A 25,077-nucleotide genomic window follows, 5' to 3' on the forward strand; every position below is an offset into this window, starting at 1 on the left:
TCATTCAGAATTACAATAAATAGAGTAAATATAACAATACGTATACAAATAAAACTAAAACTACCATAAAATCAAACCTATAAAAGACCGTGGCGGGATGTCTGTCTCATCACCCCATAAATAAATTTGGCTACCACTCTGGTGACTTCATCATTAGTATCAGCCAAGCGGTAGTTAAAATAAAAGGAATCAGGCCTACCAGGGAATTGCTCTAGTAATGGATCCAGTAATCCATTCCTAGAATCACGATAAAGGGAGCGGCATAGAAGAATATGAATGACTGTTTCCAAACTACCCTCCCCACATGGACATAATCCCGAAACAGGAGATTCTTTAGAGAACCTCCTTTGAAGCAAAGCTGAAGTCAGTACATTCAGCCTGGCCCAAGCAAAGGCTGGCCTAAATTTAACAAAATGAAGAGTGGTTAGATATCTAGCAGCCTGGTTCCCAGCTGGAAGAGAAATGCCAAGATATAAAGGGGAACAACATTTATTTCCAAAGTCAACTAGGTGTTGGTACTCAATGTCCTTTAGGCGCTGAATGACAATAGCCTTCGCCTTTGCAAATCCCAGGGAAAAAATGTGAGAGGGAGAAAGCCCCATGCCCAACATTTTATTGGTGACAACGGACAACCATGGGTTAGGGAAGGTGTCTCTCCACATATATTGGACATATGAAGGTCGCTGAGGGTCCAAACAGAGTTTAAGCCAGTGTGTCAATGAGGCCTCCCTACTACATAGATGATGTTACATCAGAAAATCAAGAACTTTTAAAAAGATGTCTTCGTTTAGCTCAGCAGAAATAAAGAATATACGTAATGCATTGGCAATAGTATACATTTAGAGTCCAGACAGTAATTTGGAATCTTGGTATAGCCTTCAGCATGCTGTAGTCACTGCTTGTTTATCTCCCAGTAGACTGCTAAGCAAAGCTTGTTTGTTCCCTTTAGTCTCATGAAATGCATTGATTCTATCCATTTGCTTAAACCTTCTCCTACAGGTCCAGTCTGTTTCCCAAGATTTTTATCATAAACTAATCCAGTTTAGACCTTATTCTTCTGATTTTTTGTTTCTCAGGACCTTTATGATCTTCTGGTATTTTATCCACAAGAGTTATGACTACATCTGAACACCTGCATGTCTGTCTGTCTGTCTGTCTGTCTCTCTCTCTCATATATTTTCTAGTTGGTAATGCCGTCTTGTATTTTTCATAACTCTCTTTCTAAGAAAAACAACCAATTTTATTTTCTAGCAAATTGATTTAACAGTAGAAACCATTAGAGAACTTTTCATGCCATCAGCTATTTGTTTCCTCTTCAGTGCGGATGAACTGTTGCTGACAGAAATGATGTTCAATGGGCTCTTCAATGACTTGTCTGCAGAGCAAGCAACTGCTTTATTAAGCTGCTTTGTATTTCAAGAAAATGTATGTATATAACTCAAATTCTAACTTTGGTCAGTTGTGATTGATTTATTTCTAAGTTTTTCTTTCCAGCCAAATATCCCAAAGTGGCTAAAACAGTAATTGTAAATCAGCACAATCTATATCTCATGATGTCTAAATAAGGACAGTTATCCAGGTTCAGACATTACTTTGTCCATGTAGAATAGGACAAGAGAGTCCAAAGCACTTAGTTACTGGGTTGATTTCTCCCTAGCTGGGCAAGCCTATAAATGTAGGACAAGCAAATAGAATAGAAGCAAGGAATGGAGGCAGGTAGCACAGGAAGTTAGATGAATTCTCACCAAAGAGTGACTACTGTGAAAATACTTGGATTTTTAAAAAATTCATTTTTTGTATTACCGAACTCATATGTTCTAAAGTTGGCTTTCCGTGATCGTAAAGTGTGTTGTATCCCAGCTACAAAAACCTTTTATGTTGATGGCCAGGATCCAAATAGTCCAGTGTGTGAGCACTTCCATGCTCACACCGGGAAGTTGCCAGTTTCTCTCTTCTTTTCCTCCACTCCAGGGTGGCTGCATTGCCCTGTACATCATCTCATTCTACTTCTGAGATGGCTTTTTGAGGGTTTGAGGGGCAGTATTGGGAAGTGGGAATTAGGAAAGCTCGGGAGAACACATCGAACACTGTGCATGGTCATTGGGATCCCAGTCAGTATTCAACAGATGGGGGGTGGGGGCAGAGGATATCTTTCTGGGGAGGGGGGGTGGGAGGTCAGAAGAAAAACTTGCATTTCAAAAGTGCATTTCAGTGATAAAATTCTCATTAGTTTATTAAAGTTTTCAGCACTATGAATATTTTAAATTAAAAAGTGGCTTTCAAAATATTTTTTTAAAGGTTAAACATTTTAACTATTGATTTCTATGTCAAATATCCAGAAAGCTTTTTAAAAAAAATCTGCAGTTTTATTGTAATTCCAACGTTCATGTGGATTTCTAAATTGATACTTAGTAATATATTGGCAGTGGGGTATATCTTAAGTGTAAGGAAATACAGAAAGGTGGCTTTATTGGGCTCTGTGTTATTGGCATGTTTTCTTTCAAGGAAGGTTTCACAGGAGCAATAAGGAATCAGTGAGCACAGTCTGCCAAGTATTGATCCTGCATGGCCTCAGCTGGTTCCAGTGAGACTTTGTGCACCAGCTGCATAACTTGTGATATCTGGCGAATAGTTCTGAATTTAAATTATGCAAACTTCATGGGAATCATTAATGTTCTCTCCATCTCTTTCTAGTCCAGTGAAATGCCCAAATTAACAGAACAATTGGCAGGTCCTCTCCGCCAAATGCAGGTAAGCATCTTTTAGTAAAACATTTGAATTAGCAGTAAGTGCAGTTGTGCAGAATTAAACACACACATTAAATTCAACTGAAGGTTATAAATTTCATTGTAAAGTGGGCAACGTTTTTGCTGTAGGAAATGCATTATTTGTAGTGATAAAATCTGTTCCTAGGAGTCTTTTATAAGCGCCCCTTCTTGCGCCACAATAAAAACATGTGCTGCAGGGAAGAACATAACAGCCCTGCCGGATTAGGCCCAAGGCCCATCTAGCTGAGCATCCTGTTTCATGGTGGCCCACCAGATGCCGTTGGGAAGCCCACAGGCAGGGGCCTCTGAGGTTAGAGGTGGCCTATAGCCCTCAAAGTAGTACCTGAATACACATCTCCTCCATGAAGTTATCCAAACCCCTCTTAAAGCCATCCAGGTTATAGGCAGCTTATCTGCTTACTGTATTTTATTTGAAGGTGCCACAAGTAGGGATGTGCAAACAGGTTCGAATTTGAACCGGTTCAGTTCGAAGGTTCAAACCCAAACCGAGCAGGGCATTGAACTGGCAATGCCAGTCAGAGTCTGAACCAAACAGAGCCTGATTCTATTCAAACCGGTTCAAAGATTCAAGCCTCCAAAACTGGGTTAGGTTGGTAGGCACCCATGGGTGCCAACCAGCACTCAAACCCCAAAGCAATCTGATTTTTAATGATTTTTTTGAAGATTTTTCAATTTTTTGCTTTTCCCCCATAGGGAATAATGGGGACTCGAACTGGCCCATTGTTACCTATGCAGAGCACTTAGGGGCACAAAACTGGGTAGGTGGTAGGAACCCAGGGGTGCAGATCATCCACTGAACCCCAAAACAATTGGACATTCCTGCAATTTTAAATGATTTTTTGGAAGCTTTTTACTTTTCTCTCTCTTCATTTTTCCCATAGGGAATAATGGGGATTTGAGGATGTCGCAACTGCCCCCCTGGGGGGTTCTTGGGCACCAAAGTGGGTTTGCGGGCAAGGCATCTTGTGTCACAACTCCCCCAGCAGCCCCAAGTTGGTGGGGCTCATGGTGTGTGTGTTTTTTAAAAAAATAATTATTTTAAGATTTTATCCTGTCTCAATGCAATGAATAGGAATTTCTCCCCCCTACCCCGCAAACTCTGAGGTCACAGAGAGTTCATTAGGTCACACACTGGTCTATATTTTTGAATGGGGGAGAAATTTCTATTTATTGCATTGAGACAGGCTAATATCTTTTTAAAATTTATAAAACATAGGGAATAATGGACTGGTTCTATTCCCATTATACCCTATGGGGAAAATGCAAAAACAGGCCAAGCCAGTTTTGTGCACACCCTAGCCACAAGCATTCAAAGACATTTGAAAAAGTGAACATCCTTTCTCAAATGTTTGTGAGCCAGAAGCAGAGGCCAATTTGCACTCACCTTGTTTCATGATGTTCATGCTGCAGGAAGGTAATTTTCTGTGGTGTGTGTGTTTTTTAAAAAGCTATTCTTTTTTTAAAGGAATGTGCAAAAAGAATTGCTAAAGTATCAGCAGAAGCTAAATTGGAAATTGATGAAGAAAATTACCTCAATTCCTTTAGGCCAAACTTGATGGATGTGGTGTACACGTGGGCCAATGGTGCTACATTTGCTCACATATGCAAAATGACAGATGTCTTTGAAGGTATGCATGTTTGTTTTGCTTGTGATGCTTCTGATTTATAGGATGGGAGAGTAGTTCTGCTGAATCCAATTTGGATGATTTGTCACTTCATAAGAACAGCCCTGCTGGATCATCATTCTAGTCCATCATCTAGGCCCATCTAGGCCGGGATCCTGTTTCACACAGTGGCCCACCAGATGCCTCTGGGGAGCCCACAGGCAAGAGATATGTGCATGCCCTCTCTCCTGCTGTTGCTCTCCTGGCCTGGCGGGGGGGACCGGCCCCACTTCCCATTTGAGCCTCTCCACTTGTGTCCCCATCTGGCTTTTTGAGGAAAGGCTCTGGGTACGGCTGACAGTTCCACCTCCCTGTTGCCCAGCAATCGCCCCCTCCCCTCTGGCTCTTCACCCTTCCTCTCCACCTCTGCCTTGCGATTCCCTTTGCCACCCCGTGTCTCAGTGCTGTTGGCTGGGCAGGGCAAGTCAATGCAGCCAGGTGGGGTGTCCCTCTCCGTTCTCTCCCCCCCCATACACACACACACGGGATGTGCACGGAACTGCTGTGGGGAGGTTCAGAGGCGGCAGGGGTCTCTCTTTAAAAGCGGGGGAGGGTGCACTTACTCCATCTGCCGCTTTCCCCTCCCGCCAGCATCATTTTTTTCAACAGCCCATCAGGGCAGCAGTGTACCTCCCTGCTGCCCGTTGCCCTCGTCTTCCAGATGTGACCAGAAGTTGCTGACATGCCTGCACGCGCCAGCATATCTTCCAGTTATATCTGGAAGATGAGGGCGGCAGGGAGGTATGCTGCCCCCCGATGGGCTGTTGTAAAAACAGACGCCGGCGGGGGGAAAGTGGCAGGAGGGGTAAGTGCACCCTCCCCCCGGTCTCAAAGGGTGACCCCTGCCGCCTTCTAACCACTGGTTCTTTGAACCAATCCGTGCACATCCCTAACGCGCACACAAACTCACTACAAAAAGATGACTGGCAGCAGAGTTAGCAGATACCAAACTGTCTTTGAACATTTCCTCTCACTCATCTGCCTTTTTTTGTAATGCATATGTACTTAGTGGCTGGATCCTTCCATGACCCTGAGCCTCCTGACAAGCCTGTTGTTAAGTGACTTCTCAGCTTTATCCTACTTTACATACATGCATGTAAAAGTGTGTGTAATTCTGGCCTATTATTAAAGGCTGTTGTAAGAAGGGCACCAAGTCAGGAGCAGAGGGGAAGAGCGAGTGAAAGGGTGTGTTTGTGTGTGTAGCGGATTTAACCCACCCTTTGTCTCAAAGCAAGCCCCCATGAGGGGAAGAAAAATGCTGAACCATCCTCTCTCTTGCTTTCACCCACAAAGGCTGTTCCTTTAAACTTAAACTGTTTCCTCAGTAGTCTAATCTCTGCCACCACACCCACTTTTTAACAGTGTTTAATCCCCCCGCTGGTGTGGGCAAAATTCCAGGGAACTCTCCTCCTCTTTACTATTGGAAAAGTACACAAAAACCTCCACGTGCAAGCCTATGCGTGATGAGAAAACTTGGTAGAGTTGCTGAACAATCAGACTGAGACCTGTGTTGCACCAGAGACAAAAACTTCTTTCTAGCCCTGCTTTCCCAAATTAAAAATCCACTCAAAGAGGCTAGTTAAAATTGCAAAGGAAAAACAAAGGGAAATATACTTTATTTAAAATACTACAGACTGCTTCCGTCTGAAGCTTTCTCAGCTTTTAGTTACATTTAAAAGGAACACTCCGTAGTTGCAAGAATACTTCAAAAAGCACCCAGCTGCAACGAACAGGGATATAGGAACCCTTAAAAGCACCTTTAAAGGTTACAGAGACTTTGCAGTGCCCTGGATGGAAAGATGGGCACTGGCTCAGCATTTCTTAGCTTGTTACATTACAGGTAAAACACAATAGACCAGTTGTAAGGATTTGCAAAGCACACCAAAGGAAAGTAAGAACTCTTAACGCGAGCCAACAAACTGTTCCCTGGCTAAACCCTTCCCCGAAGCCAAAGCCCTGCCTTCCTTCCTGAACTCACCAAATCCATGTTAGAGACTTCAGGCCCCTGCAGCCCTAACCTCCCAGGGTTGTAGCCATTTGCTTGTCCTCCATCTGAGAACAAAAAAACCCTTCTCTTCCTGCCACATGGCCCTCTAGGTCCCACCCACCGTGTGCTGAGTGGCTGATTCCTAGAGGTCACTGCCTGTCAATCAAGACAGAGTTCACTTCTGGTTCACTCTTTAGGGGAGGGGAGAGCTGTTTGCTACAGGGTGACAGAACAAGTGTGGGTGCTGCCTTCCAAGGCTGTTGTGAGGAGTATAGCAAGTTTAAAGAGGGAGGGAGGGAGGGAGGGAGGGTGTGTGGTAATAACACTGGTCTACTTTCCAGGACTGTTGTGAGAAATATGGTAAGAGCGAGTGTGTGTATGTGTGTTAATACTGGCCTGCCTTCCTGGACTATTGGAAGGAGCGCAACAAGATTTTTATCAAGAACTTTGAAGGTGGCAAACTGCCCAGAGACGGACGTTAGGAGCAGTCTAAAAATTTCATAGAATGAGATGCTATTGAGAATACAGTTTAATTGGACTTCAGTTATAATTTGTTTCAGAAATGTAAAAAACTGTCTGAAGTTAGCTATGTTTCACCCTGCAGCTGGTCACCAAATTGTTTAACTTTAATGGACTCTATTATCAAAAGCCTGAAGTATTGTGCAAAATGGCTTGGTTGCTTTATGCTTGTCTGGAACATATATATATATATATAGTGGTGAACATTTTCACGAAAGTGTATTTTTAGAGTTTAGGTAAGCATGTGCTAGTTGATTCTTACTAGAGCAGGCCTTTTTCTTCTGTACTACCTTTTGACCGTCTGTGTATGTGTGGTTAGATATGCCAGCATTGGAAATTGTAGAATGTTGTCCTATCAGAGACAGTAAGGACATAGGCAGCTGCCATATACTGAGTCAGACCATTGGTCTACCTCACTCAGTATTGTCTACACAGACTGGCAGAAGCTTCTCCAAGGTTGCAAGCAGGAGTCTCTCTCAGCCCTATCTTGGAGAAGCCAGGGAGGGAACTTGCAACCTTCTGCCCTTCCCAGAGTGGCTCCATCAGGATAGCAACAAATGATGCATCCATCTGTTAAGTGCACCAGAAGGGATATACTGCTTTTTATACTCTCTCCTACTCCGTGTTTATGAAAATAGTGCCCAAAGGGGTGAGCTGCCCAGCAAAGGTTAGCTGCCCCCCTTTCCCTGCTATGTTTTGCTCCCCCTCCCCAATACTTTTGCAAACCTTCAGCAGTTCTGCCCTCTTCATAGCCCCTGCATCCACCTCAAAATGTCATGGACCCTTCCTACTTATAGTTGTGGCTAATAGTTTGTTGCAAAGGGGCACCTTTCAAAGTGGTGGCTTATTCTAGATTTAGCAGGGCGATAACAACTGCTTCTATTCAGTCAAGCATAGCATTGCTCTAGTGTGGCTGTTGCTGGTTGGTATCTCTCGTGTTTCTTTTCCAATTGTGAGCAATCCTGGGTCAGGGTACAATCTTTTTCTCATTATTTTTTCTATGAAAGTGCTTTGAGGACATGTTTGTTGCAACATAGCTTTGCAGTTCCTTCTTGCTGGATACTCTTTGGGACTCTAACATTAATTTAGCAAGCAGAGGGCAAAAATGAAACTGATGTGGTTTTTCAAATCTTTGGGTGCCAGGTTGCAGGGAGCTCTGGGACAAAGCCCTGTGCTTGGCCCCCGTAATGGCACACCAGCCTTTGTTCCCTCCATCACCTGTGGACTCAGGTTGCCAGGGCTCAGTGGGGGAAGCTCACCAGGTGTGATGGACTGTAGTGGACCCCTCTCCTAGGGACTCAAGCCATGGACATGTGCCATTCATACTATTGTCTTTTTACCACTTCTTTGAGCATCACATTATCAAGCAGAGAAATTGTCGTTTTGACCAAAATTAAAACTAGTGTTCACAATTTTCATGTACTGAAGAATAGCAGAAAAGATTTGGGATGGATAAGAAAAAAAGGCTTGATCTCATTTTTGTCAGATACACAGTTTATTGGTTGCAGTGAAGCAGGCATTCAGTTCTGTGGATGGTTGCAGTTACAAATACTATATCACAGGGATTAGCAACTTTTGGCACTGGAGCTGTTTGAACTACAACTCCCATCAGCCCCAGCTCAATTTGTTGGGAGTGCCAAAGGTTGCCTGCTCCTGCTGTATCAAGACGTCCCCCTCCCTTCTTCCCCATGCCAAGTAGGTAGTAGAAGGCCGTGCCAGATGTGAGGTCTCTGCTGCTTAGTTGGGAGGCCAGCACTGCATTATAAGCCAAGTTTCTTGATGTTGGGCATCAGGCAGGGTGGGATAATTAAGGTCTCTAAGCTGCCCACAATAGCAATTTCCATTGCTAAATAGAAATTATGTAGAACACAGACAAGGCACTGACCATGATAGCATAACCCCAAACCACCATCACGCCCATTTTTTGCTTACTCTGTAAATGGCACATCCTTATTTTTCCTATGGCAGATAAGCAGCCTTTTAGGAAAAGGCTGCTATCTCCAAACACTGATAGAAAAGGCACTTTTCTCTTTGTTGTATAAAAGTATAAGTGAGATTTCAGTATATGCTTATTTCTAAGGTAAACTGGAGAGACGTGCTTTAGAAATGTGTTTGTTTAGCAAAGACTGACCAAATTTGTAGGCAGAGGAGATGCATTTGCCCTGTTTCAAATAGACACATGCTTATTATAACCCAACAAGGAAGCTTCTGGGGGTGTTAGCTTGTACTTGATTGCATTTTCGTAAAGCCTTATAAGCAGAAGCTGGTATAACAATTGCTTGCTCGGAGTACAGCATGGTCTGCTCTTGTAGGATCTATCCCAGCTTCTTTTGGCTCAGACTTGTGTCTTTTTGGTAATTGACTCCAGGTGGCTTTTAACTAGAGTTGCTGGATCCGGAATCAAATGATCAGGTTTAATCTCTTACTTGGAGTAGAAAAGCATTGCATCACTGTTCTCATTTCGTCTAAGTTATGAACGGGAAGGAAAAACCTATAACTACAGTACTACTCTTGACCTACAAATCTCTAGGTCACTCCACCTGTTACAGATTTTGCTTGTACCCCATAATGTTTGAGGCAAAGACATACCTTTCTCTTTGTGTACACTCCAAAAGTGAGGTGAGGAAGAAGCATGGCCCTTGGCTCCCTGCCTCATATAGGATCAACTATGCCTACATGTTTAATTCTCCCTTATTAACTTTCTGGAGACACAAAATAGGGAGTGGGGGATCTCTTGAGAACTAAAAACAGAACTCTGAGCAAGAACAAGAGAGAGAAGCTAAGGCTTCCAGTGATTATTAACCAGATAATCTTTCTCTCAAATAGCTGCATGTGTACTGGGCTGCGTTGGGGGAAAACTCCACCCACTAAGCAACCAGTTCTTGTTGAGGCTTTTCCAGCCTCCTAACGCATCAGTGCATGGTTGGAATAAACCACATGCCTGCTCATTTAAGGCAAGCAACATCTGCTCAAAGACAAGTGGAAGCAGCTCTTCCCTCTTGGCCAAGATGGGTACACCTAAGAAGGTGGGGCCAACTGCAAAGCTGAAAGGAAGGCTGCAAGAAGTGGTACTGAGAATGCACCTTAATGGGGAATAGTAAATATGATGCTATAAATCAGGGGTAGTTTGGGATTCAGTGTAGTACAACAGGAATGTTTCCTTGGAGCAAAACTATAGGATAGCTGTATTACAGATGTAGATGTACAATTATTTTGTGCTGAAGATCTGATAACTTATTGGGAAACAACCACTGTACTGCATAGCCTTTTTTCCTTCTCCATACAGGGAGCATAATTCGCTGTATGAGACGGCTTGAAGAATTGCTTCGCCAGATGTGCCAAGCAGCAAAGGCCATTGGAAACACAGAACTGGAAAACAAATTTGCAGAAGGTTTGTATGTACAGTATCTTATAAATACATAAGCCTTAAAATGTAGAGTCTGTTTACAAGCAGTTTAAAATGGCTTAAACACAAGCCAGAGGGTTCCTTTTGAACTGAATGTAGGCTCCATGCACTTTATCTGCTGCTGTTCAATTCATTCTCTTTGGTGTAGTAGATAACTGGAAGGCTCTTAAGGCCTTGACAGCCCCATCAAAATAGGTGCACAAGTTTTTGAGATGTGAACTGGGAAGACAGAACATAATACAAGTGGCCTAAAGACCTGATTTTCAGCCTTAAAAACTTGTACATTAATGCATATCTCACTAGCCGTGGCATTAAGTATCTGGGTAGTACACTTGCATTTGACCTAACCTTCTCCCCCACCTTCCTTAACAGGCATTACTAAAATCAAGAGAGACATTGTGTTTGCCGCAAGCCTTTACCTATAACGACTGTTCCTGAAACGAAGTGGGGCGGCATCTACTCTGTAACAGAGGCTCCAGTCAAACGTCCACTGATAAGAGGTTTTAAGTGCAAAGGCTGCCATTCTGCCTCCCTCCCAAGCAAGACAGATGCTTAATGTTCTTAACGTGTAGTATGTATTTCATCGGAAGCCTCATGCTAGCAAAGGATATCATATACACACCATTGCTCTTTGTACATAAGTGTTACCACATTATTTTAATTAAAAAAAAATTGCCAGAATACTGTGTTTCTTTAAAAGCAAAAGCTTGAACCAATAGAGATTTGAAGATTTTAGATATGTACGTGTTACTATATACACATGTAAAGTGAGCATCCAATAAGAATAGCAGCAGCAGTCCCTTCAAAAGGCATTTAACTTATATAACTTTGTACATAGGCCAGAAAGAATTGTGATTTTTTTTTCCTTAGAGCAGGAGATTCCACAGGGTAGTAGCTCTTGAAATCGATCATGGCTGGTGGTTACTGCCGTAGTGATTTCCATTGGTAGGAGTCTCGTGTAAAGTTGTGTGCGAATCTTCCTCCTCCTTCTGTTTAAATGTGTGACCCCTCACTTTGAAGAAATCCGAGACGTATACAGCCTAGATGAACAGATTGGAAAGCATTAGGGAGTCTTGCTAGAAGGGCAAGGGGAGAATACAAACCCTCGCTCCCAACTAGAAAAGCAGTGGTGGTACCTTGCATGGACCCTGACGACCCCCCCTCCCCCGCACACACACACTTGGAGCAGGAAGGACGTTTTGAGATCGGAGGCAACTGCAAACAAGTTAAGGGGCCATCTTGGTTTTCAGCTGTCCAACAAATGTCAGATTTACCACCTCGTCTCCCCACCATCCCATAGAAGCTAGTCACACTGAAGCAGGCTGAGCAATAGGACATTCCCTTCTGAGAAGGCAAAGCCATTTTGTCACAAAGTAGAACTGAAATGAGTAATTTTGTATGGACTTACAATGAGTATAGCCACTAATGCTCCCTGGAGAAGTCCAGTCAATACATCGCTCCAGTGATGCTTGTAATCAGAAACACGAGAAAGGCCTACGTAGATGGATGCTGCAATGAGACCAAACTGTGCTGTGGGACGCAGAAGTCTTGCCCAGTCACCTTTCATTCTGGCCTGAAGATAAAGCTAAAACCAGAGAATATGCATTTATTAGGAGTACAGTAGGCCTGCCTAAGATTCTTTTTATAACACACACCCAAGTTAATTATGTAGTTATGACTACCTACTTCCAATTGCCTGACATTGCAGAATTATTGCAGCTCTAGCAATTCAGTAGGTATGAATGTAGAGGCAACTTAATTCTAATGAAACTGGATCATAACAGTGCTTTGTCACGGCTTAGTCTTATGGATGTACTTTCGACTGGGCTTGTAAAATGGACGAGTTTAGTTTAGTTTATTACTATCAACGATCAAAGATCAGCAATACAATTTAAAACTTTACAGAAAAGTACGAATAAAAAGAATACATAAAATAACAATCAGAAGGAGAGCAAATCCTATTTGCATATAAAGATAGCTGTTATCCAACATCCTAACCGAGCCAAGAATCTAGAAGACAGGACAGGAAGTGAGTTGCTGTCGAGTCCTAGTAGAACTTAGAGCAGAACCTTATACGTAATAGAAGGAATTTTATCTGCAAGCAAAAAAGCAACATAGAATTCTTCTGAACGACCAGGTAAAGATAATACAATTGGAGTTAATAAAGTCTGTCGTATGTCCCTATAGAATAAGCAATGCAACAGAACATGTACATTTTCAACATCCCTTAGACCACAAGGACAAAGTCTGTCACTCCTTGGGACCTTCAAAAATCTCCCAGAAAGCACTGCAGAGAGCAGTACATCATGTCTTACCCTGAAAAAAGCCCTTTGATGGCGTGGGTCAATTACGGTTTGTAAATAAGAAGACGAACCTCCCAAAGGAAGGTCTCCTCCTGATATAGTCAGAAATAGGTCATTCTGATATTCTATGTCCAGAATTCTTTGTTTCTACACCTGTACAGCCTAGTCATAACTTAAGAGGGAAAGGTAATCCTGAGAGAGCCCCAGGGCTGAAATTTTTATTCTGGACAGCTTGCATCCAAGATGACTGAAATCTATCAGCCAGGACCAGAGAGATCCAGCCTTGAGGGGGGAAATTGGACTGAAGGCTTTTTGTGTAGATTCAGTTGTCTACCTTTAGAGGTGAGCTGCATGTGTCACAGTACATGGTGGGTGGGGCTAAGTCACCTTAATTAGCAGCTACAGTCTTTAAAGCCATTCTTTCTACCAGTGGCTATGACTAAGATTTATTTATTTGATTTTTATACTGCCCTTCCAAAATGGCTCAGGGCGGTTTACAATTAAAAACAGAAACCATTAAAACCAATAACAATTAAAACAGAAATATAAATATCTTTGCTTTAACTTAGTATTTACAGCTAGATGGAACTGAATTCCTAATAATCCTTCCTAGAACCAGAACCTCTGTCAACAGAGCTTGATGAGATACAAGTTGTGGTTAGCTTAGCACTTCCATAGATGACTTCAAAAGCCCTACCTCCTAGAACTTACTAGAAGTTTGTGCAAATTGGCACCAAGGACACACCATGGAGGCAGAAGATGCTACTTTCCAAAGTTAAATATTTGGGGAATGCTTAACTGGGTTTTCAAAGTAGTTCTTACATCCTAGGACTGGTATCTAGTTCTTTTGTTCTGCAATTTAAAAATGGAGCAACTTTATGAAGCTTCTTCAGTCTAGATTTCTAAGAGTCTGAAGCTATATTCCAGGTATGTTAAAGTTTGACCAAAGCTTCTAAGGTACTCTGTGGGCATGTTTTGAAAGGTGCTCACATATGCTCAGTTTCAACAACAAAGCTAAGTTTGCCTCTGCTCTTGAATTGCATTGCAACACAGTAAGGTTACACAGTACACTTTGAGCCAAATGCAGTGTTTTCTCAAGGCCTATTTGTGACTAGTGCATACACCAACGTAAATCATTTATTCCCAGTGAGAATGTGAGCCAGGAGTCATGCTGGTGGTCTGAGGAGAGCAGGCTGGCAATACAGGGCTGGCATACTTCCTTCTTTCCAGCTTAGGAATTTCACTGAAGGCATTGAAAAAAAAATACATTCCTTTGCTAATACTGTTTTCCACATATAAGCAACGGCTACAGTTGGCAAGAAACATTACACACGTGGGAGGGAAGGTGGTATATGCGGTCATGAGTGAGGAGGTGGAACATTAAGATAGTCCCTTAGAAGATTGTGGTGCACAGGCAAAGGGGGTCTGAGTGCCAGGACAGAAATGGAGATGGGAGGGTTTTATGCCACTTGCTGACCTGTCAAAAGGCTGGGTCTGAACCTCCCTGAAGCAGAATGTTTTCACAAAGCAGGACTCTGCACAACTGACTTGGCAAGACAGGAAACTCAGGTTTAATGTTTATTCTTGGATTTTATTTTCCACATTAAGAAAGTAGCTACTTTACCACAGCTGTTTAAGATGTGGAGCTAGGCTCCAATGACACGTAGGAGGTAAATGTTCAGCTATGTTTGTTTTACAACCAAGAGCTGTGTTGCTCTTAAATGAAGAGGATCCAAATAATTGCCCCTTTTGCTGGATCAGATTTGTAGTAACCGAGAGCAGTGACCTTTCGAATTACACAGAGCCCTTTGAAAACTGCTGCTGCTACAGTGCACGTGCCTCCTTTGGTTTGACATGCCTGTCAGTGGTCCTTTGCACCTCAGCTGCCTTCTAATCTGAATTTTAGCTTAACAGCTTGAGCTGTTGTCTGACTCCCATCTCTTCCCTCCACCCTCTAAAGGAGTGTAAACAACAGCCACCAGACTGCTAGCAGCAGTAGTGGCACCTGCCCCGTCCCTTTTAGCAGCTCTCTTCCTAAATTGTATGAAACTAATGTCTCCACGCTGAGGGTTTCTCAGCTATTACCCTTTGACACACAAATAATCTGACATGGCCAAACTGAAAAGAACTGCCACTGATACTAATATCGAGTCCAAATTTACTACAAATGGCAGACCTAGGACATTATAGAGCTGGAAAAGGTGCAGAGGAGGGCAACCAAGATGATCAGGGGCCTAGAGCACCTTTCTTATGAGGCAAGACTACAACACCTGGGGCTTTTTAGTTTAGAAAAAAGACAACTGCAGGGAGACATGATAGAGGTCATGCATGGTTTGGAGAAAGTGGAGAGAGAGAAATTCTTCTCCCTCTCCCATAACACTAGAACCAGGGGTCATCCCATGAAATTGATTGCCAGGACATCTAGGACCAAGAAACTGAAGTACACAACACAATCAACTCACCAGCCAACAACCTGGATGGCTTTAAGGAGGGTTTGGATAACTTCATGGAGGAGAGGTCTATCAACAGCTACTAATTGGAGGGCTATAGGCCACCTCCGGCCTCAAAGGCAGGATGCCAGCACGCAAAACACCATTATGCCGGAGGCCTTCCAAACGAGAGGAGCTCTGTGCCGGAGCTCCTCTCGTTTCCTATCGGGTGAGCGGGCGGGCAGCTAGCTGGGAGGGAGGGCGGGAGGGCTGGCAGTACAATTGGGAGTTCTTTCGCTGCCACCGCCGCCGCCGCGGGGGGGCGGCTGGTTTCCAGCGCCCCTATACTGGAAAATACGGGCGCTGGCGGGGGCAAGGAGGCGGGAGGGCTAAGCAAGCCCTCCCGCCCTTAAAGGCATACCCCCCACCCGGACCCGGACCAGGCAGGGCCGGACCGGTCCGACAGTTCGGCCATTCTTTGGAATGGCCGCCGGACCGGTTCGGACACACTACTAGCTAAGAATGGAGGGAGAGCAGTGGCGTAACTAGGGAAAACGGCGCCCAGGGCAAGCACTGAAATTGCGCCCCCCCCGCCGCCCCCCCAACATACATCTGACTGACACACATGTTTCAGAAAACTTTTATTTTAAAAATTTACAAAAATTACCAGTATCAGACATGTGGTCAAGCTCCTATCTACCACTTCAGATTTATTTTTTAAAACTATCCAAATTGTGGGGCTATCATTAATTTGTTTGGATAGCTCAGGTTAAAATGCTGAAAAATGACAAATTTCAGTATACTGGGGCTCATGAAATCCCCAAATATTATGCAGAGTTGTACTTGGAAAAACTAAAAGAAGTGCCTGTCTAATTCTCTGCTATGCATTTTAGCATCACGATTACAAAAGTTTTAAAAATAAATGGAGAATTTGACTTTTCCCAGATAATCTGAAAATAATTAAATGATATGCAGAGTAAACTGTGTCACTGCTTGGAATATATTCTAGTATTTCAGAAAGACAGTAAAAATGAGAGAAAGAGCAAGAAACTCCCAGTAGGCCTTAATACTAAGGATTTCACATTGATTCAAAGACAAACTGACCATTAATAGCCATATTATTAAGACATCACATTTAACTCACTTATCACAAGAAGCAAAGTAAGAGCAAATGGATACAATCTTAGCTCATAAACTTCAGCTCAGTATTCACAAGCCCTTATTCTCTGTACATAGTGCCAATCTGAATATGTGTATAGTGACATATTATATTAATTAAAAAAAAAAAACCTGTAGCCCTCCTCCCACTGGCCTCTAGGGCCTCACAGGCACCATTTGAGCATGTGCGATGGTCATTAAAAAATTTTTTTTTTAAAAATGGCCACCAAAAACAAAATGGCCACTGTGCATGCTCAAATGGCCTCTGCGAGGCGTGGCATGCCCTAGGGCCTCACAGAGGCCATTTGAGCATGCCCAGTGGCCATTTTGTTTTTGGTGGCCATTTTAAAAAATTATTTAATTTTAAGAAATTGCGCCTCCCCTTCAAGTGGCGCCCGGGGCACGTGCCCCCCTGCCCCCCCATAGATACGCCCCTGAGGGAGAGAGACCTGCCTGCTACAGGGATACTTATGCCAAGGCACTTCAGACATGAAGCATGGCAGACCATCATGTTAATTCATAAGTGACACGGGTGTTAAATTTGTCCAGCATCGTTATTGCTCTGTTCCGAAAGTTGTCATTTACTTTAGCAATCACATGCTTTTAACTTTGGTGGTCCCCTTTCAATCGTACTTTGAATTCACTAAAACACCCCCACAGCTCCTTCCTAGATGTGTTTATGGAATGTGGTTAAGCTTTCACTCATAATGAAAATACAGTCTCTTTGCCACATACATCCTGAGCAAAGCATTCCTCCCACTCACTGGTCTAATGCTCTTCTTCAACATGAACCCCTTCAGAAGAAGCCACAGACAAGTTCTTTTCAAGGTAGAGAATGATTTGCTATTGTAAAGGCACTTAATGTCTGACACAACAAGAGTTCTTATAGACCACGGCTCCATAAAACAATCTTTTAAGAAATGCTTTTTAGTGGATCTGACCAAAAAAGGAGTAGCAGAAAGCGAGTATTTGTAGCCATGAAAATTTTTTTTGCATTTTTCTCAGATATTCTTTTGTTAAAGATATGCAGTACTGTCTTAGAGCAAAGTTTGTCATCCCAGAAAGGCTATGCTAACAATGCACATAATGTTATATTAGAACACAGGGTGCTGCCTCAGTCTACGGTGCTGCAAGAATCTTGAGAATAGACAAACATTTATTATGGCAGAATCTTTTGTGAACTAGTGTTTTTGCTACAGCCACCTAAAACTACCACCCCTCTGGAAGCTGTTTCTTTGTGACTGCTAGAGAAACCACAACATATGATGTACAGCAACTATGGGCAATGGTAAGAGTTTTAAAAAGAAACACTGCCCTTTCCCCTCCTACTAGGGCACTTTTATTTTTCTAGCATCTTACCCAGTTTGATCTTGATAGGAATCCTAAATAAGTAACTCCAAAGAATTCTTAGAGTAGATGTATTCTCAGAAGTCCCATACTACAAAAAGTAGAAGGAGCTGTGTGTGTCTCTCTGTGTGTACATGCATTTTCTCTCCATATATAAATAATATCTCTCTCTCAAACACACACACCCCTCAATCCATGCTTGTTGGGCAAATGGGTTTTATTTAGATTCTGCCAAGAGGCACACAGTTAAGATGGCTCATTGCCAACTGAGGATTTTTAGCCTGTCATAGCAAGCAGCTATATGCCCAACTGACTGTCAGTAGTGAGGAATCATGTCGGGAAAAGGTTTACTTAATCACCGCCGCCACGCAAGGATTCCCTTTTCTCGTTTCCTTTGATCTACTTATGCATGCACTGCCAGCATTTTTTCATTTACTTCTAGGTGGGAGGCTTGCTGTAAAATTTTATGAAGCTATACTTACAACAGTGAAGAGATGTCTCCCACTCTTAAAAACAACACAAAACAGAACCACCAGGCAACCTCCAGAGAAAGTGAGTAATGACTAACTTGCTTCATTCATTTCAAGGGTGCTTAGTCATGACTAAGTAATCTGAATATTATCCACCACCTCCAAGGTCTAATAGTGCCCTAGCCCAAGACATAAAGAGGAGACCAGAATCTAGTTCTAGTGTACCACATTATTAAGCAATTCACCTTCTAGATCAGTATTTCATTCAAACATGTTGAATGCAAATAAACTGTTAATGTTACATTTATTCCAAACATTAGCCTAGCCAAGACCTAGTTAATCATGGTCTTGTGTCAACATAATATTAACACAGAAAACAATATAACTGCTGAATGTTTAAACCAAGACAAACAAACTAAAATACAGTTTACTCAAGCTAGTAAATAAACCCATAGTATTTAACTGGCAAAAGAAAAATGAAATCAGGAATGTTCTTAGAAACTGCTTGTTTTGTTAGAAGCCCCAAAATAGATGGTCTTTACTAGGGTGGGTTTTTTTTTTTTTAGGGTAATACATGGGCCACACTCCAAATTTCAGTGTACCCAAAAGAGACTTGTGCTTCTCAAAACAGCCATCTCCCCCACTCCCAGCATCCTCTGCCAAGCTAAGCACCAAACTACCTTCGAATCCAAAATGAGTGTAACAGGTTTGATATAGCATTCAAGGCCCTCCATGGACTAAGACGTCAAAAAACCTTACTGAGCATGCACAAAGTTTTTTTAGTGTGCCTGAAGGAGCTCGGAAATCCAGTCTTGTTCTTTTCTTGCTGAAAGAAAATCTAGTTAGACTGAATTTCAGACAGTAACAAGATCATTGGTGGAATCAGGATGAAAGGGAGAGAGGGCTGTACCCATAGTTTTGGCTAAGAACTGGGGTAGTATAAGTTTTGGGCTGAACTGGGGCAGTTTAAATACCAGAATTACTTTTGCCTTCTCCACAGCAGCCATATTTTCTCTGCTATTAGTGAACTCCATCCCATCCTCACTACTCCACTGCCAACTATTGTGTGCAGTGTCTAGCAAACACTAGAATGTTTAAATGCAGTTGTCTTCAAGTCTGCTGTTTCTATAGACTTAAGTCCATGCATTAGTGTATATTTGCAGGTGTCAGGTGTTGAGGGAAGGTTGTGGCAGTTTGAGCAACCGCCTTTAAAGCAATAAATTAAAACCCCACTGCTTTTAAGAAGAACAAAAGCTAACCCCTCTTGTATGCCATTCCAAAGGCTACTTCACGTACAATATGTTTCCAATTAGTAGCAAGTTCTTGTATACATGTGGGGCAAAAAAAAAGAGAGAGAGAGTGTGTATACACCCCAAAATGAGTGAACACTTGGGGGAGACAGTTTACTGCATGGATAGAAATTCCATCTAGAAAATTCATTGTTTATGAAGCCCCCTTAAATTTGCTTGCAGGGTATCAGTATAAATAAATTGTGCCTGGGGATGATGGGAGTTGTAGTTCAACAACAGCTGGAAGGCCAAGTTAGCCAACCCCTGCCCTAGTTTGTAATTGACTGACAAAAATGTTTAACATTTCCACTGCAGAGTCTATGTAGCCCTGCGGCTAATTCCCCCTTCCTTGATGACTGACACACAACCCATAATCTCACTTAGAAAGAAACATTGGACTTATCATGAAGGGTTCTTTTTCACAGCTGAGGAGGTCATCTTCCAAAGTATGGGTTGTAGACTGAGCATGCTCCAAGACACGACCAGTAAGAGAACTGAAGGCGTGGCTAGCATAGTGTGTGGGAAGCGACCCAGCCCCAGTTCCGGGACTGAAGTGCTCCCATAGAAAAGCAAAGGAAGGATTAGTTCTACCACAGAAGAAGCAAAATTGACAAAAACTGCTAAAAGCCTACAAAGCTTTTTAGCCCCAGAAGTTGCCTCCACCCAGGCATGGCACGACACCCTTAACAGAAACGAACACATGCATAAGAAGGTGGATGAGCATCCTAGGGCGGGCCGAATGACCTCCTTGGCTGTTAAAAAGAACCCCTTCACGGCAAGTTCAATGTTTCTTTTTCCACAGCCAAATGAGGTTATCCTCCAAAGTATAGGACATACCCAGGCTAAGAGATGGAAAACGGGTGGGACCAGAAAGGATGCAAGTCAGACCACCTGTTGGAGGATAGTGCGGCCCTAAGCCACTTGTGAAGAATGAAAGGAAAAAATCTTATAATGCTTGATAAATGGTGTGACAGGCGACCAGGTGGCTGCCTTACAGATTTCAAGTAAGGGAGCACTGGCAGCAAAGGCTGTGGAGGTAGCCGCACTTCGGGTAGAGAGTGTGCAGTAATACCAGAAGGAGCTGGGAGATTGAGGAACTCATAAGCCAAGGAAATACAAGATTTTATCCAGGACACAATCATGGCTTTAGAAACTTTAGTGCCTAGGGATGACTGTTGGAAGGAGACGAAGAGAGAATCTGAGCACCGAAAGGCCTAGTTCTATGTAAGTAGATGAGGAGGGCACGCCTCACATCCAGCGAGTGCCACAATTTTTCTCTGGGATGGATCTGGGAGGGGCATAAGGAGAGAACAATGTCTTGCGACCGGTGAAACGTAGAATTGATGTTAAAGATGAAGGGATGATCTAGGTTCAGGATGACTGCATCAGATTGGAACACATAGAATTCCTTCCGCGCAGACAGGGCTCTCAGTTCTGATACCCTGTGGGCAGAAGTTTTAGCCACCAAGAAGAGGACCTTTAGAGAGAGAAAACTGAGATCGACCTCTGACAGAGGCTCGAAGGGGGCTTTGGTGAGGGCACTGAGGACTTTGTTAAGATTCCAGGTAGGGAATCTATGAATAGTAGGTGGAGCCAAATTGGATGCTCCTTTCAGGAATCTCCGAAGACGATGATGGAGTTGTAAGGAAGAGCCAGAGTGAAGGCGCAGAATCGAAGAGAGGGCCAAGGTTTGGTGCTTCAGGGTGTAGGGCCAGAGACCCATGTCAAGACCAGATTGGAGGAAAGGAAAGGACTTCGGGAACACCTGCCAACAAGGGAGACATGTTTCCTGCACGCCCATCTGGAAAAGGCCGCCCACGAGGTCTCATAAATGCGGTTCATAGAGGGTCTTCTAGAGACCAAGATAGTTTCCAGGACTAAATAGCCCTTTTGGGCTAACAATGTGCGTTCAATTTCCAGGTGGCTAGTTGAAGCCACTGAGGCTTTGGGTGCAGGAGGGAACCTTGAGTGAGAAGGTCCCACTGGTAAGGCAGGTGCCATGGCGGGGCAACAGACAGTTGTAGAAGATCAGAAAACCACTGCTTCTGAGGCCAGAATGGGGCTATTAAGATGAGTTCTGCCCTTTCAGCACAAAGTTTTCAAATGAGTCAGCCAATCACTGTGGTGGTGGGGGAAAGCGTACAGAAGGCGTCTGTAGCTTCCGCACGAGGTAAGAGGAAACAAGAGAAGAACCCGGGGAGCAGATGATTGTGCAAGGAAGCAAAGAGATCCACCAGTGGCTGTTCAAAGCAATGCACCACCTGGGAGAAAGACTTCTCGATGAAGTGACCATTCCACCTAGTCTAGCATGCAGCAGCTGAGCCAATCAGCCAGGGTATTTGCTGTGCCCTGGCGATGTTCCATTACTATGGATGTGAGATTCCACTCTGCCCATAGGAAGCGTTTGCCAGCCTCTGCCATGAGGGCTAAGGACCGGGTGCCCCCCTGCCAGCTGACATGCGACTTGGCAGTCACATTGCCCGTGTGCACGGGGACATCGGCATGGCGGATCACAGGGAGAAAGTGGAAAAGGGCCAAACGAATCGCACGGAGCTCCAACCAGTTGATGTCGTTCATTGTTTCCCGAGGTGTCCAAATGCCTTGGGCATACTGGCCGTTCCAGTGAGCCCGCCAGCCTCATAGGCTGACATCTGTGGTTATTAGCACATGATTTGGGACCGTGAGGCAGAGGCCTTTCAACATGACAGGTGAAAACCACTATTGGAGGGATTGACGGACTTTTGACTTAAAGAAGATTTCTCTGTGGAGAAATTTTAGAGGAGAAAAACAACTTCTTTCCAACCCTCACACAATACTAGATAGGTGAGAAAGAAAAAGTAGAAAGCTAGACAGCCAAGCTCGAGAGAGTGAAAAGTTGCAGAAGCAACAGAACTGACCTATTCATGGAGCAAAGACAGGACCGGAACTGGGGCTAAGTCACCTCCCACACACTATGCTGGTCCTGTATTGGAGCATGCTCAGCCCACAACCCATACTTTGGAGGATGACCTCCTTGGGCTGTGGAAAAAAGCCCAACCCTTCCCTCACCTTTAGGGGATTATGACCAGAAGAAGCCTCACCTTAATCTACAGGTTGAGGTCTCTTACAATCAATGAGATGAGGCATTTTACTAGTGTTCTTAGTTGGCATCTGCCCATACCTTTCCCTCAGCCCTGACAAGGCTGAGTGGAAAGAAACATTTGTGATGTTGCCGTGGTGTTCCCTCAGAACTATAATAAGGAAGACAAGCTACATCAAAAGTGACCTCATATTTGCATTTGTAATTATTAACAGCAAGAACATGGTAGTCTAGTAGCATTTTCTCTGCAGACTGAGGAGGATAAGCTTTTCCATTGTGTCTGTAAGGTCACACAGCCCTCAGAGAGAGGGAGGAGAATACCGCCCGGAGATCGCTTTCGGTTACACCATCAGAGCAGGTCAGCTCTCCATTGCCACACAGGCTTTTGTCCAGCAGAAAAGGGAGAAAACAAAAAAGTGCTGTTAACAGACTGGAAGACATGAGAAGAGACAGACTAGAAGCACTATGGGGCAACCAGAAACTTTATGCCACAGGGTGAAACAACCATCCAGGAAAATGTGAGCACTTTGTATATAGTATTGCAAGCAACTGCACACTTGCTTGCTCTCTCACTCACACACACCCTGAATATGTAGCAAAAAAGGGGGGAACACATGCACAACATCTATGGGCAGTTTTCACAAGGTTTTCCCCACACAGAAGCACTTTCCCTCAAGCATTCCATATGTGACTAAAGCAGTTTTTTGCTGGCCAACGGCTGTAATAAAATTGATGATGATGACTAAAGCAGTGTCTTTTATGCAAGAGCTGGGAGCCAGCAACGGCTCCCATCTACCCTGCTCCCTTTCATTAGGCCTGTGGGAAGCTTCAGTCAAAGTCAAGCTGAACACAACGACTACAGTAAAGCAAGGCACACAGATCTGCATTTCCCTTTGGGTCCAAACCAACATGATCTCCCCTGAGTTTCTTCTTAAGTTGTGAGCTCTTTTGGGACAAGGAACCATCTTCATTGTTCTTTCTCTATGTAAACTGTATTACAAAGTTTTATTGAAAAGCAATATATAAGTAGTAGTTGTAGTAGCTATGCTTAACCCATGCCATTTTCCTGCTCCAAATCTCCCCCGCACACACACACACACCCCTGCACACACACACACCTCCCCTACAAGTACTTGCATTTTTTCAGTCTAGGAGAATACTAATTCTACCAGTATCCCAAAAGGTGTAAGCAAGCCAAGGGAAACAGATCTGCTCTAGCTTGCGCAGTGTGGGAAGAGGTGGCTGTTTGTCTCCTTGAAAGTTCTCAAGCGTTTGGGTTAATAGCATACCTGAGAGTCCCCTTTCTAGGATCTAAATCCAGAGTATACAGCAAAGTACAACACAGATGGCAGAATCACACCTGAGTTGGCCTTGGGGAAAATCTCCCACCAGCAGACTAAGTGGCTTTTTCCTGTACACAGTAGGGGCAAAATAGGGGCCTCAGGGTCAGAATCTCCATGGTTTGAACAACATTACAAGTACAAAACCACAGTCAAGCTGTCAGTCATTTGGATTAAGTTCAGGGTTGCCATATCCTAAGCCATACAAGCCCTAACTAAACAACATGTTGCACATGCCTAATGGTGTCTGTACATACATATGCTCTTGTGTGAACGACTGTACGGGCATTCAGTCTAGAAGTGAAACAGGGTACAGAAAGGAAGTGTACTTACTACTGTATGCATGTTGAATCTAACTGTATGTGCATTTAGATCTGTACATGTATGCACAGTCTGCACATGCATTGAACAGTATTCAGTAGGTGTGAACAATATAGTAATGAACTATTAGTGGGTCTGATTTTCATTTCAGCAAATGTTCACTATAAAAATGTGAGAGGGGAAGGGAGGGGAGCTCTGGATAAGACCTTAGGCCTCTCTGCATCTTCTTGGGCAGCTTTTAGCCACCATCGCCATTTAGTGGATGTGGCAATATGGGGCAGAGGTACACGGCAGAACCACCTTACTTCCCATAGGGTCAGAAGAGAACTGGTTCTCCTCCACTCACTCTGCTTCTGCTTTCTAAGAATGTGGACGTAAGTGCAGGAGGAGAAGGGGAGGGGCAGGCAACAGCAGTTCAACAGTGCAAGAACTCCAAATCATTTCCCCCTGACAGTTCAACTATCAGATGGCCAGAATTCCATGAGGTGGGGTTTCAGTGCCCTGAAGAGTTACTTGCCTTTTCCTGTGACTAGTAAAAGCAGAATTATTCAAAATAATCAACATAGAAATTTGCATAATTTATACAGGTTACAAAACAACTTGTGGTGCAGACTTTTTTTTTTTTTTAAGTTAAACACAATTAAGTGCATAGTACTGAATAGCCCTGCTTACATTCTTCCCCTAAGGAGCTCAAATTTGCATGCATGGAATTCCCAGTGGCTTCTCCTAGCAATCGTACTGAAATTGTACTTGCAGGAACTAAGAGGTTACTGCCTGGCCGAATACTTACAAAGAGGGATCCCTTCAAATCATCATCATCATCATCATCATCATCATCAAATTCTGACAAATTCAACCTCTGATTAAAGCCTGAATGTATTTATTTATTCAGCACATTTATATACTGCCAAAACCAAGCATCTTATAGCAGTTTACAATTAGTTAAAGACAACTATGAACATTAAAATTAAAATCA

At 43.4% G+C, this 25,077-nt stretch overlaps 2 protein-coding genes across 3 annotated transcripts in view; one reads left to right on the forward strand and one right to left on the reverse strand.

The window, feature by feature from the left end:
- MTREX (Mtr4 exosome RNA helicase) overlaps nucleotides 1-11,046 on the forward strand; it is a 75,127-nt gene extending 64,081 nt beyond the window's left edge. Inside the window, exons 23-27 of the mRNA XM_053288227.1 lie at nucleotides 1,320-1,425; nucleotides 2,695-2,751; nucleotides 4,255-4,417; nucleotides 10,246-10,350; nucleotides 10,738-11,046. Of these exons, the coding sequence (XP_053144202.1) occupies nucleotides 1,320-1,425; nucleotides 2,695-2,751; nucleotides 4,255-4,417; nucleotides 10,246-10,350; nucleotides 10,738-10,790 (484 nt within the window). The 3' untranslated portion in view covers nucleotides 10,791-11,046. The remainder of the gene's footprint in view (nucleotides 1-1,319; nucleotides 1,426-2,694; nucleotides 2,752-4,254; nucleotides 4,418-10,245; nucleotides 10,351-10,737) is intronic.
- PLPP1 (phospholipid phosphatase 1) overlaps nucleotides 6,050-25,077 on the reverse strand; it is a 116,753-nt gene continuing 97,725 nt past the window's right edge. For both annotated transcript variants that reach the window (XM_053288230.1, XM_053288229.1), the window contains exons 5-6: nucleotides 11,774-11,950; nucleotides 6,050-11,405 (exon numbers count right to left, since the gene is read on the reverse strand). In XM_053288230.1, coding sequence (XP_053144205.1) covers nucleotides 11,274-11,405; nucleotides 11,774-11,950 — 309 coding nt within the window. In that variant the 3' untranslated portion in view covers nucleotides 6,050-11,273. The remainder of the gene's footprint in view (nucleotides 11,406-11,773; nucleotides 11,951-25,077) is intronic.

The sequence above is a fragment of the Hemicordylus capensis genome, chromosome 2 (genome assembly GCF_027244095.1).
Source record: "Hemicordylus capensis ecotype Gifberg chromosome 2, rHemCap1.1.pri, whole genome shotgun sequence".
In the NCBI taxonomy this organism is placed as follows: Eukaryota; Metazoa; Chordata; class Lepidosauria; order Squamata; family Cordylidae; genus Hemicordylus; species Hemicordylus capensis.